Here is a 17,414-nt window from a genome sequence, read left to right as displayed (position 1 = left end):
TTAATTATATAAAATTTATTAAATTATTTTTATAACAAATGAATCACATAATTTTATCTAAGTATTAAGAATGTCACTAAATTATTTTTTATAATTAAAAAGTCACCCAGTTTTGCCTAAGTATTGCAGAAAGTTATTAAAAGGAAGAAACAAAAGAAAATTATACATGATACTAAGACACGGTTGTATGATTTCCAAGTTACAAAAAAAATTAGTTTGCAACTTGATGTGACTCTAGGTAAAATTGAAATCAACCTGATCGATATAAAAAAGGATGTGGGACATAGTGAAAAGTTATTTTAAGCCTCTGTTTACACTAATTCGTGTCTTTACATATATTATTACTATTAAATTATAGTAAATTAACACACATTTTTATGTCCTAGCTTCTCGATGTCCTAGCTTCTCGAGGACCTGTGTTTACGGTTCAAAACTCGACGGATGATAAACCTGCCTATTTACTCTTTATTATTTAAATTATAACCAATTTTGTCTGTCATAAAAATTGAACCCCCAAATACCTAACCTACCCATCATATATTATGCTCTTACGACTGGTACACGTTCTCACGTCAATTGATCATTTAACCAGGTGCATGGGGTTGTAAGAAGTTAAAATCAGTAAATGAAACAATTTAATTTGATATAAAAGTAAAATATCTTAGGAAAATGGGATAGGGTGGCGTGATGAGAGAAAAGAGAGAGACATGGTTTAGCTCCTCTATGTTTCCTGTTTTAACATAAATGGCAAATGTTTAATTAACTAAAGGTTAACACTATGATTCGGATAATAAATATTTCAATATATTTTCTCGCAAAAGATTTGGCAATCCGGCCCACAATTGTCAGGATAATTCTTGAAAAAGCTATGAGACCACATAAATATCTTCCTCTGTTAACACTCCACAAGTTCTTTTCAATGAACTTGCACAGCAATGCTGACATATCAGTTGAGTTGTAGAAACAGACACATTTGACTTCTGAACATTGTTGTTTATCTACTAGACCATACTGATCTATACTTATATTTTGTAGCCCAGAACAAGTAGTGCATGAAGTTTAATACACTGAGTAGGCACATTAGCCAGTAGAATCTCTCCAAATGGTAGTGATTCAAGTTTCCACCCGAGAGCCATGGTTTGTGCATTGAAATGTCCGTTACACGATTGACGATAGACACTATCACTGAGCTAAGATAGTATCCTATGGCTAAAGAAGCCCATGAGAGGGATGTTGCCAACGACCTCATACTGACCGGTGCTTCGGAGAAACAGAATTCGAGAAGCCCTGCTAGTGTGAAAAGATCGGCTGATCCAAGAAACAAGTACTGAAACGCGATCCAAAAGAATGTTATGGGCAACGGTTTGGCAGAGTCGATTAGTCCTGAGTCGGTAGCTACTCCTTTGCGCTTGATTTCAACAAGGGCTGCGATTGCCATGGCCACGATGGAGAGGAACAAACCGATACCAATGCGTTGGAGGTGAGAGATTCCCATTTCTGTTTTGGTTACTCTACGAGCGAATGGGATGATGAAGTGATCGTAAACTGGTGCCAAGAGCATGATGAACACTACAGGGAAAATGGGGAGTGAAGCCGGTGGGACTTTTAAAGAACCGATCTTTGTGTTCATAGAGGCTGCTTGCTGGACTGAGAAAGTAGAGAGTTGAGCAAGGCAGCAGTTGAGCATGATTGTGCAGGCGAAAATCGGGAGGATTTTCATCACAATCTTGACTTCTTCCACTTGTTGCAGTGAGCATTTTAGTGCACCACAAGCTGGTGTGTCTGAAATAGCCCGATTAAGGAAGCTAAGACTTGTCGATGGAGTCTCAATTAATTCTACACCTTTGCTGTTTGAACGTTGGCCAACTTCTTTGCCGGTTGGAATTGGAGGAGAAGGGCTTGAAGCCATACTTGCTATAGCACTTGTTGAGTTTCTTGATGCACAAGAATTTAGCAATGCAGCAATTAGAACCTATGCATATAAATCATCATTTTAGTCTCTTAGAAAAGATAAGTCTCTTAGAAAAGATATACAGTCAAACCTCTCTACAACAACATCGTTTGTTTGTTCGAATATTTTTTGTTTGCTATCACGAAATGATGTTATAGAGAATATATGATACAACATACTTGAAAAATCGGTTCTAAATAAAACTTGCCGTTATAGTGAAATGTTGTTATAGAGGATAGCCGCTATAGAGAGGTGTGATTGTAAATGAAAGAGTGCTTGTGTAAAGTACATTGTTAAAGTGCACATAATATGAGAGGGGATGAAAGATTGAGGTTTTATAAAACTATATACCTTGCTGATTGTTGTAAAAGGGCTTCCACAAGGTATCTTGTTCTTGTAGAATGGCGAACCGGCAAGGAAGATTGGTATCGAAAAAAATATAGCAAGTGTTGAGATTCCAAATCCCCACTGCCAACCCTTATTGTCTTCCACCCAAACCACAAAGGTTACAGCAATGAGAGCTCCAAACGCGAGGCAAAACACAAAGTAATTGAAGAAAGTTGATCTTTGCTTTCTTCCTTGTGGGGTTGCTTCATCAAACTGTTCAGCACCGTGGGGTGGCAACGATCCCTTTATACCTCCTACGCCCAATGCCACTAGGTAGAGTCCTATGAATAACATTGCAGCTTGTGCACCGTGAACTTGTTCACAAGGCACATTAGGCGATGCTTGAAGATCACATGTTGGTGGCTTCAACGACCCTGAACGAGCTTGTATGGTGAGTACCACTAGCCCCTGTTTTTGCAAGTCAGTATTTCAGGAAATATTCAGAAACTATCAATCAAATTTTCATTGATGACAATTTAAAATGATGCAAGAAATATTCGTAGAGTTTTGTTTAAAACTTTCAGTTTCAGTTGACATTCCCCCTGTTGGAGTAGCAAACTCAGATTTGGGGTGGGGGGGATCAAGACGTTTTTGGGCGCCTGTGATTGACTCTAGTGCCCTTGAACCGCACAAAATGGTTGACTATAACCTATGTTTCTCGTACTCTCCAAAAGTATTGTCGCACCCACATCGGATGGTCCAAAATTGCACTGCTTTTGGAAGATCCGACACGCACCCCTCAACAATTTTGAAAAGTCCGACCAACATAAACTATTACACGGCTCACTAGCTCTGCCTGAGGTGTGGGTACCTATTATTCGTCAGCGGTCCAGCACACCCTTACTATACAAATTACAACCCCCCTCCCCCCCTCCCAAACTCATTACTCAAGTCGTCTAAGGTACATGACCCCCATATTGTAAAAAGGCTTCCTTCTTTATATGACTCATGAAATCTCACTAGTCAAGAAGCTGAATCAAGGGTTGTATTTTTGTTTTGTCTTGAACTTCACCTTGGTTGCACTTTTGATTTTCTTGTGGGAATATTCAGGGGCAGAAATGTATTTTTAAATGTTATTAGTGCTAAGACTCAAGTAGGACTAATTAAGAAAGGAGTGAGCCTAAATAGTTCACAGTTCACATATAAAAAAAAAAAGTGATGAAAAAGTTCCTCTAGCTGTCACAGGAATAAAGAGACACTCTCCTTTAAGTTCACTTTTGACATTCCAAATTCAGGTACTAACTCTATAGATTAAATCTATCAAGTTTGTTTCAATACCTACCAACAGTAGAATCTTTTGCATTAAACCCAAAATTAAGATTAATGACAAAAATATGTCCACATGGAATGTAATATTCATCCTTAACCAGAGGTCTCGGGTTCGAGCCCTATTGGATACGGAATCGTCTTTTGTTAGGGAGCGCTTTACCCCAATGTGGGATTTTCCGGTGCGAATCCGAATTTAGTCCAGTCCTAATGTGGGTACGGGACACCGAATGGAAAACCAAAAAAACATAGACATGCAACAAAGACATAAAACCAAAAAGAACATGACATGCAACAAAGACATAGTTAGGATTTAAACAAAGAAAGATGAGGCTAATTAAAGTGGCCCCTTTTAGTTTGGGCCATTTTTTTAAAAAAAATAATTAAACTATTCTATTGCTGTTTCTACTTTTGATAGGTGTGTATAATCAAGCATTAATAACTGCTATAGTGGCATTTGCCCTTTTGCCAAATGAATATAAAATTGTTCTCTATGGACATACTCTCATAATGGAAAGTTTGTGTCTATTTAAAGAAATTGATAGCACTGCCACATTACTAAAAACCACACACCTGTTACATAAGGCCTCCCACAAGTTAATTATTTTTAATCACCAATTATGGTTAATATAAATTCCCATAGACTAACCATAAAAAGCAAAAACCCTATTGCTACATGCGCACTTTATTGACATGCATATATGCAAACTTTCCAATTTAAAATTTCCAAAGTGTTTCTATTTCAGTCTCCATTGGAGTCATTTGCTTCTTTTTCTTTTTTTTTTTTTGCTAGGTCAAAGCTCACAACATTTTTAAATTCTTAAAATGAAGACATGCATGACCACATATAGATAATTTAAAAAAGAAATCCTGGCCTCCTTGCTCCAGTGAGAAAAGCAAAGACATTGGAGTATGATTTGTTCATGATTTCTAGATAATATAATCCTCCTAACACGGGATGCTTTGTGCATCGGACTGTCCTTTTTTTATATTCTAATTTTTTGAAAAATATCAAAACTTGTTTTTTGATCCAACTACTACTGTATTATTTTCGGTAGATATTCTGAAATTAAAAAAAAAAAAGACTTAGGTGAAAAATACTACACTTTCTATAGTAGTAGTTGACTATTTATGATATTTCTTGTACTACTTGCAATCCACGTCATAGAGTTATGGGTATTGCCACAAAGCAAGCCACCAAAAAAGAAAGAGTACATCCAAAACTTGCATTGGCCCTACCACCATTAACACCAAAGGTGATGCAATAGGGTTAACACAAACAGAACAACAAAACTAAAAGTCACATAGCATAACAAAAAGGGGAGAAAAAGAAAAGAAAAGGAAGTGCATGAATAGATCAAGGAGTATGTATCCATTGACTACGATTGCGGTACCGTGCTGGTGACAGATAACAAGTACTGGGTGAAATAGTCGAGATAATGCACAGAAGATTGCCCGAATACCCATTATTAAAAATAAAAAAGATAGTCGGGGAGGCAGGAATTGCATCGTTGCATCAAGGAATTCATAAAGATGTTCTTTTATGCGTAATGAATACAACAATCTATATATACACATAGACAATTTCACCTATATATTAAAAAGAAAAAATCATCTAGTACTCCTGAAATAACAAAAAGTGAAGCATCTGCCATGACTTGTGAGACGCTATTACTGGTTGACAGTATGAGGCCAACAATTTGAATGCTAACAAACAATGTTGTTACATTTGTTTTCCAACGGATTCTATTTTTTAGATGTTGTATTTATAGTTTTTGTCTTTTTGCTAATTAACCCCTCATCTAATTCCAACACAACAAATCCTTATCCCAAGAGCCGACGTAAATTCTCGTTAAAGATTAATCCATAATATGCAATATATATCTATTCACCTACTCTGTGGTTGAAATTACGGCGTGTCATTCAAATAAAAAATATATTTATATACACCATCGCCTCCCTCTGTCCCTCACTATTCATATGTCATGATTCAATAAAGAAAATTGACTATTGATAAATATTTTTCTGTCTATACATTGATAATCCAAAAAATTTCGTCAAAACTTAATGAATAATGGATTTGCTATTCTACCCTTTGCATTTAAATATGGGCCCCTATACAGCGAGTTCAAACTTTAAATTCCTGTAGTGCATCTAATCTACACATCCGCAGTGTACTTTTGAGATCAGAACAAATCCCTAACTACTAGGTAAAATATTTTTCTTAGTGTATTGTCACCATATATGCATAGTGACAAACGTAAAGTGCGGGAGAAAAAAGTACCCAAACGAAAAAGTTTGTGTGTGTGTGTGTGTATTTTTCGGTTTGAAAATGGCCTATTAATTTGAGTATGGGTCCCTGGAAAATGCTAACTCAAACTAGATACGCTGCATGAATAATATATTGTGGGGAAGGTTGGATTCTTATTATGATCCTCCACTAAAAAAATTGTATCTAAAAATCGATTCTAATTCGACAAATTAGACGACATAGATCTTTTCATCCTATAAACTTGTATTTTCCACGGTGCCACGATTTTTTTATTTAAACCAAATCGAATCATATCAATTGGACTCTTTTCTAAGTCATGGCTCATGGTATTTCTTTTGGAATTTTAAAGAATAAGAATGACAAGGGTAAAAGCTCCATTATGGGGTCAATATTAATTTTCGAAATTTCTTTGCTAATAAGTTTGATGTTTGGTTTGATGGATGGGACAATGAGGGGAAAAAAAGAAAAGAAGCAGACATAGAAGATAAAAAGAAAAAAAGCAACCAATTCCCATGCATCTTTAGTCATACTAATTATCAACTTGCATCGCTTTAATTGGCAAGCTGCATGCCCTTGTGCAATTTTAACACTAATCGTCACTATGTTTCGGATGCCTTTCCTAATAATTAAAACTAGTACTAGTATACTATGACTAGCTCACTATGCATGTCTTTTTTTATTTTTTAGTTTCCCACTCAACGTTAGGTTGTTCGCTTTAGGACCTCGACGAATTGGAATTCGCGTTCGTAAAGTTTCAAAGACCTCCCATTAAGAAGGGTGGACGGATCATATTCATCTTACCATAAGTGCTCTTAGGGCCTGTTTGGAAAGTCACCCAGGTAATTAGAATTAGTTGTAATTATATAGTTTGGCCTATTTGTTTGACCAAGTAATTACACAGTTAGGTGAAAACTGTGTGTAATTGAGAGGGGTAATTACACTCTCCAATTCTCAAGGGAGGGGGATTGAGAATTGGGTGTAATTCATCCTGTAATTACATGGTTACTTTTTAGTTTTATTTTAATTTTTTTTTCATTATTTTAATTTCTTTTTTATTTTTACTTTTTAATTATTTTTATTTTTATATTATGTATTCTTCATTTCCTTTCTTTTCATTCCCAACCTTTACTTCTTGTGGTTCCATGTAATTGCTCTTATTTTTTATTTTATTCACCTAACCGTGTTATTATTCTAATTTTTGAAACTACACCTCTTAATATTGGAAAGAACGTGTCATTAACAAACTTGACATATAACGAGTGATGTTATTAAAGTATAATTCCATTGTGAATGAGGTTATAGACCTATATTTTCCCTTTCTTTTGAATTATTTACTTATGTTACGTTGGAACTTACTTATGTAATGTTAGAATTTGACATATGAGTAATATGCTAAACTTTTTCTTTTGGATTTTGAATTTAGGTTATATTTTCAATTTTAAGTTATTTGTTTTAGTACTATTGACTTCCTATTTCACATTACATGTTGTTTATTTTTCACTTACAATTGATTGATTTTTTGTGTCAAACATTTGAATAATGTTATGGCATTATATTTATAAATATTTTTTTTTTCAAAAATCCATTCCATGATGTTTTCACAAAAAAAAAAAGTCTTCTTTTAAGTTTTATAATTAATTAAAATTGAATATTATTAATTTGAAAAAGATATATCAATTATTTTTTATAGTTTTAGTTACAAATATATGATTATTAATTAATATATTTTCAAAAAACAATGTTTTATTAAATAACTAATTTACTATCATTTATAAAGGCAAATATTTTTTTAAAATATTTTTTTTAATTTTTTTTATAATTAAATTTTATGTTTAAATTAGACTAACTGTGTAATTAAACTTGCACAACCAAACAACACACTAGTAATTACACTGTAATTACGTTATGACAAACAAACAGGTCGTTGTAATTACACTACTGTGTAATTACTACCCTAGTAATTACACCAATTCCAATTACCAGGTGGCTTTCCAAACAGGCCCTTAGTGGTCATTACTCATTACCCATATCTTTATTTGTATATGAAAGTTATGGAACTTTGCATTTTTAGTCCCTGAAATGTCAATGGATTCTGATTGTAGTCCTTGTTATATCTGGTTAAGTAAATTTGACATTAAATTAATTAAAAATTTATCGTCCTTCCTGTTTTCTACCGATCAAATAGGATTATTAACTTATTATACAGTATAACCAATGCCAAGTCTTAAGAGGAAGAAATATGACAAAAGTATCATGAAAGAACAAAATACGAGTAATTAAACAAATATAGTTATCTTTACTTCAAAAAGTAATTTGACTTCTTTTCTTTTGTGTGCCAAAGTACTACGCTATCATTCTAACGGTTCAAGTATATTAAAATAAAGGGAAAAAAATATACTACCACTTGATAGTATAGTATAAGAGAAAGGAAGAATCTTTATCTTTAAATATATAAATGAAAAGAACAAAAGAGAGTGAATAGGTGCATCAAAAGCGTGGCGACGTTATTGCCTTTGATCACATTTCCCAACTTTGTTTCATTCAATATTGGCTACAATTTTGCCTTTGTTTCTGCTCATTTGCCGTCTCACCCCATTAAAATCCACGTGCGTGCTGTTCAGTCAGTTATAAATATCAAACATTTTTTACACTGCTGGTATACTTTATTTAAATACTCCTATTAGTTATCATTTTCAACATGTTAGTATCAATTAATGATCGTTACTAAAATGTACCGTACTCGAACGGAAACTTGATGTAACTGGTAAAGTTATTGCATGTGATCAGAAAATCACGAGTTCAAGACGTAAAAACAGCCTCTTACAAAAATACAGAATAAGGTTATGTAAAATTTACTAAAGTGTACTGAACAGTGACAATAATTTTTATATTATCGGATTATTTATATCATATTTAATTTCAAAGATTTCAAATCCTACGGTTCAAAGAAGTTTACTTAGCTATATCTTTTGAATGACCTGAGGATGTAATTTTCTTTTTTTAAGTATGGTGTATAAAACTTATTTTCCCTCACTATCACAAAACAAAGAGAAGGAAGAGTAGAAGGACTGATTAATACACAGAGATGAGGAAATAAACAAGATCATAATTGGGAAATGGAAATGGAAAATTTACCAGAAATTCGATGAGTGCACTGATGATATATATGTAATAAGTTGTGCAAAAGGCATCAGATAAGAATCCACCAAGAAGTGCCAGTAAAAAAGCTGTGCCCATAAAATTGGTCACAGAATTTGCTGATTCTGATATCGAAAAATGCATGTACTCAGACAAGTAGAGCACTAAGTTGCTTGCATTTGCCAAATATGCCAAATTCTCCAGCACCTCCACAACTGTTACAAAAAATAATCACAAATCAAATTCTTTAAAATTTCTTACATGCATAATAAAACAAAATTTTGAAAAAGATTTGATCTTTCTCAAAACCCCATATAATTTTTTTCCAAGAAATGGTTTTTACTATTTTTACCTAAGACAAAGGAAGCAGCACGTAAACCACCATGTCTCTTAGCGAGTGCAGGCCTATTTTTCCAATCAACATAACCATGCCAAGTGCTTGAGGGGCTTTGGCTCTCTGTTTCCTGTTGCACAAAACAGAGTGATGATTATATGATAGGAAATGAAAAATACCAAAGTAAAGGGAAAGAGAGGGGGAAAAAGAAAAAGGAGGAGGAACATACCATTATTTTTTTCTTGAATTTCTGTGAGCTTTAATCTCAACTTTGGTTTAGGGGTTTTAAGTTGAGAGCTTAAGAGTGTGGGGGATCTCAAGAATTCTGAGAGGAATGAGATAGAAACGAGAGTTATCAAAGTTGGGGGTATTTAAATAGTTAGAAGAGAATGGTGTGGACCCGTTAGTAAGAGACTTAGCAAAGCATTTGGGAAAACAAAGGCTAAAGATCCCGGAATTATTTATCCGCTGTCGAACTACAGCCAAATCTCTTTATAACTATATTGTTTGTTTACTATAGCAAATAATTGTTATAAAAACATACAATGTAACACAACGTAAAATTTGATTCCAAAAGAACTTAACCGTTAAAGTGTTGTTACATACAATAAACATTATAAAGAGGTATGATTATAGTTTATAAACATCAAATATGATTTATATTTCTTAAACACTTAATTAGTTATGATTAAATAAAAGTAGGTATTTTTACTTTACTTTTTAAAGTATTAAAATTAAATTGATTGACTTGTTATAAACAGCTTGTACGTGTATGTGTAACAAAAAGTCATCCAAGTCGTATAGCATATATAAGCATAATATGAAGAATTTCCATTTCTTTTTTCATTTCTCTATTAACTATCTTTGTTCTTCTTTAAAGTCCAATAATGATACAATTCCTCTTAGGCACTTGATATCCCCCTCACCCACGCCATTTTTCACGGGAAATGAAAAAAAGGGGAGAGATGGATATGATGTTAGCTATGATTTGTTGCTTTATAAATTAAGGAGACGTTTGATTGCTTGGATGAGGAGAATTAATTTCCTCATTAATTCAGTATAACTTGTTTGATTGTTTGAATGGGAAGAATTAATTCCTTATTAACTTCAACATAATTTAAATTTAGTTTGGTTGCAATTGTAGAGAAATATAGCAAAAGAAAAGTAAATCAGGGAGACCTTCTGCTAGCCCAAGATCGTTAACTAAGATCGGAAGATTCAATTAAAGAAGAGGAAGCTTTCGAAAAGGAAGTGTTTACTTGAATTGTGTTTTTATGGGTTGTGTTGGGTTGATTACAAATGTTCAAGGTCACCCCTATTTATACTTGCCTAGGGATGGTTCTAGATAGAATTATCTAGATACTTCTACAAAATATCTAGTTAGCCTTATCTTCTAACACTACTCTAGAATATCTAGACTTTTCTTTAAGATAATTATCCAAGATCCTACACTAGACTATTCTAGATCCCTTACTAAATATCTAGGATTTTTTGTACCTCCAAAAAATCAACTTTATTTCTTCACTCCCCCTTAAAGTGATTTTTTGGAAACTACCCCGAGCTTGTTGCAGAAGAACTCAGACGAAGCTTTTGGGTGTGCCTTGGTGAAGATCTAAGACATACTTTCCTGTCTCCTCTTGATTCTTGAATTGACGAAGGTTTTCCGCCATTAATTGGGCCTGCAAAGAAGCATGAATGCGTACTGGCAAACTTTTCATGTTTATAGCGAGCTGGCTTAACAATATTTTTTTTTTAGCCTTTGTGAACCACGTGAATCATCTCCATGTTGAGTTTTACGTTCTTGAGTTTTCAGACTCCCCCCTTTCTCCTAGCTCCTTGACAATTGTGTTATCTGGAGAAGCATTTGAGTCGATGACGATCTGACCATGAATACCCTTCGAAGACTCAATAGCAACATAGGATCCACCACTACATTCCCTTTCCAGCTCCTCAATAAATTGTTTGGCAGCTTCAGAGCTTCCAAAAGTCATACCGTTTGTATCTCCATATGAAATTGAGCCTTCAAGGTCAACCTCTTCATTCTTTTGATCGTCGGCTTCTCCATCTGTTTCTAGTATTTGATTTGAGCTAGTGATTGACTCTGATACTACAGATGATTGACCAGAGACTTCAACTTCCACTACAATTCCCTCAATGCTTTCTTCATAATGATCACCATTGCCATATATAGTTTCAGACGCTGCCTGCTCAGGTTTTACTTCAACATCCTTCACGTCCAGATTTTTATTACCAGCTTCAGGATCTGCTTCGTTGATTTCCTCGATAACAGCTACCACGTCACTAGTCTAAACATCTTCAGAATCTTCTTTCTTTTTGTTGATGACACCAATGCGTTCTTTCTCCACGTGATGGACTGTATTATCTCCTGAATCCACTATCCAGTCTTTTTTTAAATTGAGGGAAGCTAAGGCATCTACTACTCGAGTCTCAGCTATGAAGCACCTTCCCCAGTCTTTTCTTCAGCAAATTTCTCAACTTGAGCCATATTGCTCTCTTTTGTTCGGCAATATCTTTTTATGTGTCCTATTTTACCACACCTGTAACATTTGAGAGTTTTCTTATAGTTATTAGTAGACTCTCCCTTCTTTTTTGGCGAGCTGGAAACACTTTAAGATCGAGAGTGTGGTCTATCTCTGAATGTTTTTCCTTTGAAGTTCCTCTTGTTAACTACAAGAGCATTTCCTCCCCCTTCTTTATAACATACACTAGCCATCTGTTTGGCTAGTAGCTCCTGTGATGATAACAGATTCTCAAACTCCTCCACGGATAGTTGTTGAGCCCATCCTTGAATTGATGTAACAAAAGGAATATATTCTGACTTCAAATCACGAATGATAGTTCTTCTTATTCGTGCTTCAGAGATTGCCTCGTTCGGATTTAATAAAGAGATCTCTGAACATAAGTTCTTAATCCTCAAAAAGTACTCCGGAATAGAAAGATTACCTTGAGTGGTGTTCGCCAATCCATTCTCCAATATTTGAAGTCGGGCTTCATCTTTCTTGTTGAACAAACGATTAAGGGTCCTCCAAATTTCATGAGCTGATTTGCACCTTATAATATGATCAAACAATTTGTGTGAGATGAACCTCATTTGGATGAACTCCGCCTTTGCATTAATCTGCTTCCACTTCTTGTATGCGCTACTATTTTCCGGTCCGTCAGTAGGAGGACTTGTGTAACTACCATTAACAACATCCCACAAATCCTCTCCCACAAGGTATGACTCCATACATGTCTTCCATACCTTGTAATTTGACTGATTCAACAACTCCATCCCCAGTCCATTAACACGGCCGCTCAATCCATTTAGCGAAACCAGTTGAATCTATCACTAACCCGATCTAGAAATAAAATTCAGAAGCCAACGTATGGCTATGACTCTGATACCATGTAGAGAAATATAGCAGAAGAAAAGTAAATCGGAGAGACCTTCTGCTAGCCCAAGATCGTTAACTAAGATCGAAAGATTCAACTAAAGAAGAGGAAGGTTTGGAAAATGAAGTGTTTACTTGAATTGGCTTGAATTGTTTTTTTATGGGTTGTGTTGGGTTGATTACAAATGTTCAAGGCCACCCCTATTTATACTTGCCTAGGGATGGTTCTAGATAGAATTATCTAGATACATCTACAAAATATCTAGTTAGCCTTATCTTCTAACACTACTCTAGAATATCAGACTTTTCTTTAAGATAATTATCCAAGATCCTACAGTAGACTATTCTAGATCTCTTACAAAATATCTAGGATTTTTTGTACCTCCAAAATATCAACTTTATTTCTTCACAGCAATTATATCTCTTCTTATAAATAATGTAGTAATTTATGTATTATTTTATACAAATTAATATATGAAATAAATGTATATGTATAAACAATGCATAGATAAAACTAACGAAATGTCTCACCTCTTTATATTCGTGTTTCTTTTTAATACAATATATTATCAAACATTCAACAAGAATTAAAATAATCTTTGAATTATTATTTCTTTAGGGTTCGTTTGGTTCGCAACCATGATATGACGGGATTATAATTGGGGATTAAATATAATGAAGTTAGTCAATGGATATTGTAGACAATAAAATTCGCGTCGAGAAAATAATAATCGAGACAGGAAAATATCGGAACAATCGTTGTATTTGATTTCGGAATATGAGTGTTACAATCTCTATTATTCCTCTGATTCGTCTTTTCAACAATAATTTCAAGGGCTTTTGAGCTTGATTTTGAACTTATTGAGATTTGATCTTGACTTTTACTTGAATTCAAGGGCTTTTGAGCTTGATCTTGAATCTGGTGGTCTTGATCTTGAACTTGTACTTGGATTCAAGGGCTTGAAGCTTGATCTTGAATCTTCGTCTAGATCTCTAGAACTTCTAGAGAAATACTTGAATGCTTTTAGCTTGTAGAGAAATCCGCAGCGTTTGATCCACGAGCTCTCTCTTGCTTCTTGTTAAAATTTCTGTCCTTTTTATGAATTATGAGACCCCTATTTATAGTTGTAGGATGGAGGAGTTGTGATAAGGACAGACTTCTTTCGACCAATCAGATTTAAGCTGACATGTCGATATTTGATTGGCCGGAACATGTCACTTGTACCCGTGGCGCATCTTCATTGGCCTTTGATTTGACTAGGCATGCTGCATCATTTTGACACGTGGCATGATCCTATTGGCTTCTTCGTTTGACTTGGCGTGCCACGTCATTTGACACGTAGCACCAATTTGGGCCCTTGGATAAGATTACATCTAGGGCTTGACAAAATGGGCTCATCATTTGTAGCCCAATTAAATGGACTAGCCCAATGAAATTGGACCATTACTTAAATCCATGTTTATTGGACCTAAATAATCAACCCAATTATATTAGCCCAAAATCCAATTATTTGGACTAATATATTTTGAAATTAATATAATTCGAATTTCTTGTGGATTTAAATTTGATAAAATTTCATCGTCCACAAATGCCCCCTACTTCAAGACTTGTCGAGATATTTAATCTTTTGAAGACTAGACTTGAAGTATCGGCAAAACCTTTTTTTTTTTTTTGGGTCATGAATACTCTTCGAAGCTTATTCAGGTATGGTGTTTGCAACACATGGACTAATCTTGATTTGGTGCTTGATTTATGTAACATTAGCATCATATACCAAGCATCTTGATTCTATTTTCATGACATATCTTTACAACAATCTCATGTGGAAGATAGGATCAGATTGATAGATTACCATGTGACTTAGATACAATATATCACGAGTTCTAGAATTCTAGGTAACTTGAAATTTGTGGGATCTGTTAATTTCCAAATCCTACTTGAATTCAAATAGCATCGAGCTGACACGGAAGCATCCAATCGCCCTTAAACATGATCCGATATCGAGCAAAGCAAATTGTCACTGCCACCAGAGACCAAATCCAAATAGGACACAACTCTTGGTAGCCGCCTCTTGACATCTATAAATACTACTATGCTTCTTATTAATAGCACAATTTTTTTAGCTCTCCTTAGCAGATGCAATTGACGTTTAATTTGAAGGCATCAAGGTGCAAGGTAAATATTTTTCTGCGTTTTGGCCTTCTATTTTTTTTTTCACAACAATGACAAGTTCTCATTCAAGGGATGACTCCTGTATGAAGAAGGTAATCTTAAGGTGCAAAGGGATGGAGACTCGTTCCCACCTTAAGATCGGTAAGGTAGTCTTACGGCGCAAAGGGATGGACACTCGTCCCCGCCCTAAGAACGGTAAAGTAGTCTTACGGCGCTAAGGGATGGTTACTCGCCCCCGCCCTAAGAACGGTAAGGTAATCTTACGGCGCACAGGGATGGTTACTCGCCCCCGCCCTACGAACGGTAAGGTAATCTTACGGCGTACAGGGATGGATACTCGTCCCCGCCCTAAGAACAGTAAGGTAATCTTACGGCGCAAAGGGATGATTACTCGTCCCCGTCCTAAGAACGGTAAGGTAATCTTATGGCGCAAAGGGATGGACACTCGTCCCCGCCCTAAGAACGGTAAGTTAATCTTACGGCGCAAAGGGATGGTTACTCGTCCCCGCCTTAAGAATTTAGGGAGTTCATTTGTCAAGGTCTTTGTACCTATGGATATACGTCCAAGTCTGCTACTAATAACTTATCTTGTCCTTTGCAACTTGAAGAGATGGTTTACTTCAGACACTACACTTCCCCATCCACCAAACTAAGGTATCTCGTAGTTGAGACTGAAGATGGCGCGGACCAAACTAGATTCTTGATTCATACCATACTAGCTGGGCGATATGCGAGTCTGTGGCCTTCTTTGAGGAATCCGCTTCATATGGAAAATTGGACATCGGAGAAAACCCAAAATTCTAATCGATCATCCAAGATGTGGTCACGCCAAGCACCAAACCATCATCATGCCAATATTGCGTCCGCACTACCATGCTTAGCTCGTCGTATAATCCCATATAGATCATCCCAAATACATCCAAGAATTTGGTTCTACATGCTGAAACGCCAATATTTCTCAGATTCAAGCAGTCTCGCCAAAATATTCATATCTCGACGTAGGGGCGTTGAAATCACGAGCCGCAAAATTCCCAAGAAACTAGACTCATAAATCTAGAATGTATCCAAAACTCAATGTCAACAAACATATCGATCATCCCAGATAAATCCAAGAATTTGGTTCTACATGCTGAAACGCCAATATTTCTCAGATTCGAGCAGTCTCGCCAAAAAATTCATATCTCGACGTAAGGGCGTTGAAATCATGAGCCGAAAAATTCCCAAGAACCTAGACTCATAAATATAGCATGTATCCAAAAATCAATGTCAACAAACATATATATCATCCCAAATAAATCCAAGAATTTGGCTCTACATGCTGAAACGCCAATATTTCTCAGATTCGAGCAGTCTCGCTAAAAACTTCATATCTCGACGTAGGAGCGTTGAAATTACAAGCCGCAAAATTCCCAAGAACCTAGACTCATAAATCTAGTATGTATCCAAAAATCAAAGCCAACAACAATCTGAATAGTTCCAGATAAATTCAAGAAGTTGACAATACATGTTAAGACGTCGATAGTTTCAGATTTGTGCAGTTTCATCGAGAAAATTCATATCTCGATGTAGGAACATCAAAATCATGAGCCGCCAAATTCTTAGGAAACTAGACTTACTAATATAATATGTATCCAAAAATCAAAGTTGGAAACCCTTTGGATCATCCCAGATAAATTCGGGAAATCCACCTTAGATTTTTTATTTCAACTTGAAAACTTGACGGATTTGAAGGATTGAACTTGAAGGCTTGCTGGATTTTAAGACTTCAACTTGCAGACATGGGGAATTTAAAACTTTAGCTTGAAGACTAACATATTTGAAGGCTTCGCCTTGCAGTTGCGATAGCTTTGGACTTCAACTCCAAGAGTTGCCGGATTTGAGGCCTTCAATTTGGAGACCAATGGTCTTGCAGACTTTAACTCCTTGATTTAACCACTTGCTAAGAGATTACAGTCATTCCATTGGAGAAACCCATTTATCATGGAGATTTGCCTTCGTTGGACCACTAATATTTAGTGAAAGTCCAAATTAAAGCAAAAGGATGCTTGTATGTACGATCTCCATGCGCCTAGTCAGGCGAACTTCATTTTGGACAACGCATAGGGGGATGCGTTTTTTTTTTTACTCATGCGACTGAACTTAGAATAAAACTCTAAGCGCCTACGTACCTCGGTGAAGAGGATCAAGTCATATCGTAGTTCAGAAAAATGAGTTTTTTTTTTTTTGTGTCCTAACTTTTGCCTAGGCTGCCCTTTGCGGGGTTTTCAACCTAGCGGACATTTTTTTTTTTGTATCCTAACTTTTGCCTAGGCCGCCTTTTGCGAGATTTTCAACCTAGCGGACATTTTTTTTTTGTGCCCTAACTTTTGCCTAGGCCGCCTTTTGCGAGATTTTCAACCTAGCGGACATTTTTTTTTTGTGTCCTAACTTTTGCCTAGGCCGCCTCTTGTGAGATTTTCAACCTAGAGGACATTTTCTTGGGCCGTGCACAGTTTATA

The 17,414-nt window shown here is 35.5% G+C and overlaps 1 protein-coding gene across 1 annotated transcript; it reads right to left on the bottom strand.

Moving 5' to 3' along the window:
- Positions 1 to 871: 871 nt before the first annotated feature.
- Positions 872 to 9,757, bottom strand: LOC132641510 (protein NRT1/ PTR FAMILY 4.6-like). Its single transcript, XM_060358535.1, has 5 exons — positions 9,578 to 9,757; positions 9,367 to 9,478; positions 9,012 to 9,229; positions 2,303 to 2,746; positions 872 to 1,972 (listed from the first exon to the last, which is right to left on the bottom strand). The coding sequence occupies exons 1-5, from the start codon at positions 9,578 to 9,580 to the stop codon at positions 995 to 997; spliced, it is 1,755 nt and encodes a 584-aa protein (XP_060214518.1). The 5' UTR covers positions 9,581 to 9,757; the 3' UTR covers positions 872 to 994.
- Positions 9,758 to 17,414: the final 7,657 nt, after the last annotated feature.

This window comes from Lycium barbarum, chromosome 5 (assembly GCF_019175385.1).
Source record: "Lycium barbarum isolate Lr01 chromosome 5, ASM1917538v2, whole genome shotgun sequence".
NCBI classification, from domain to species: domain Eukaryota; kingdom Viridiplantae; phylum Streptophyta; class Magnoliopsida; order Solanales; family Solanaceae; genus Lycium; species Lycium barbarum.
The sequence above is the reverse complement of the archived record's forward strand: the minus strand, read 5'-3'. Positions and strand labels throughout refer to the sequence as shown.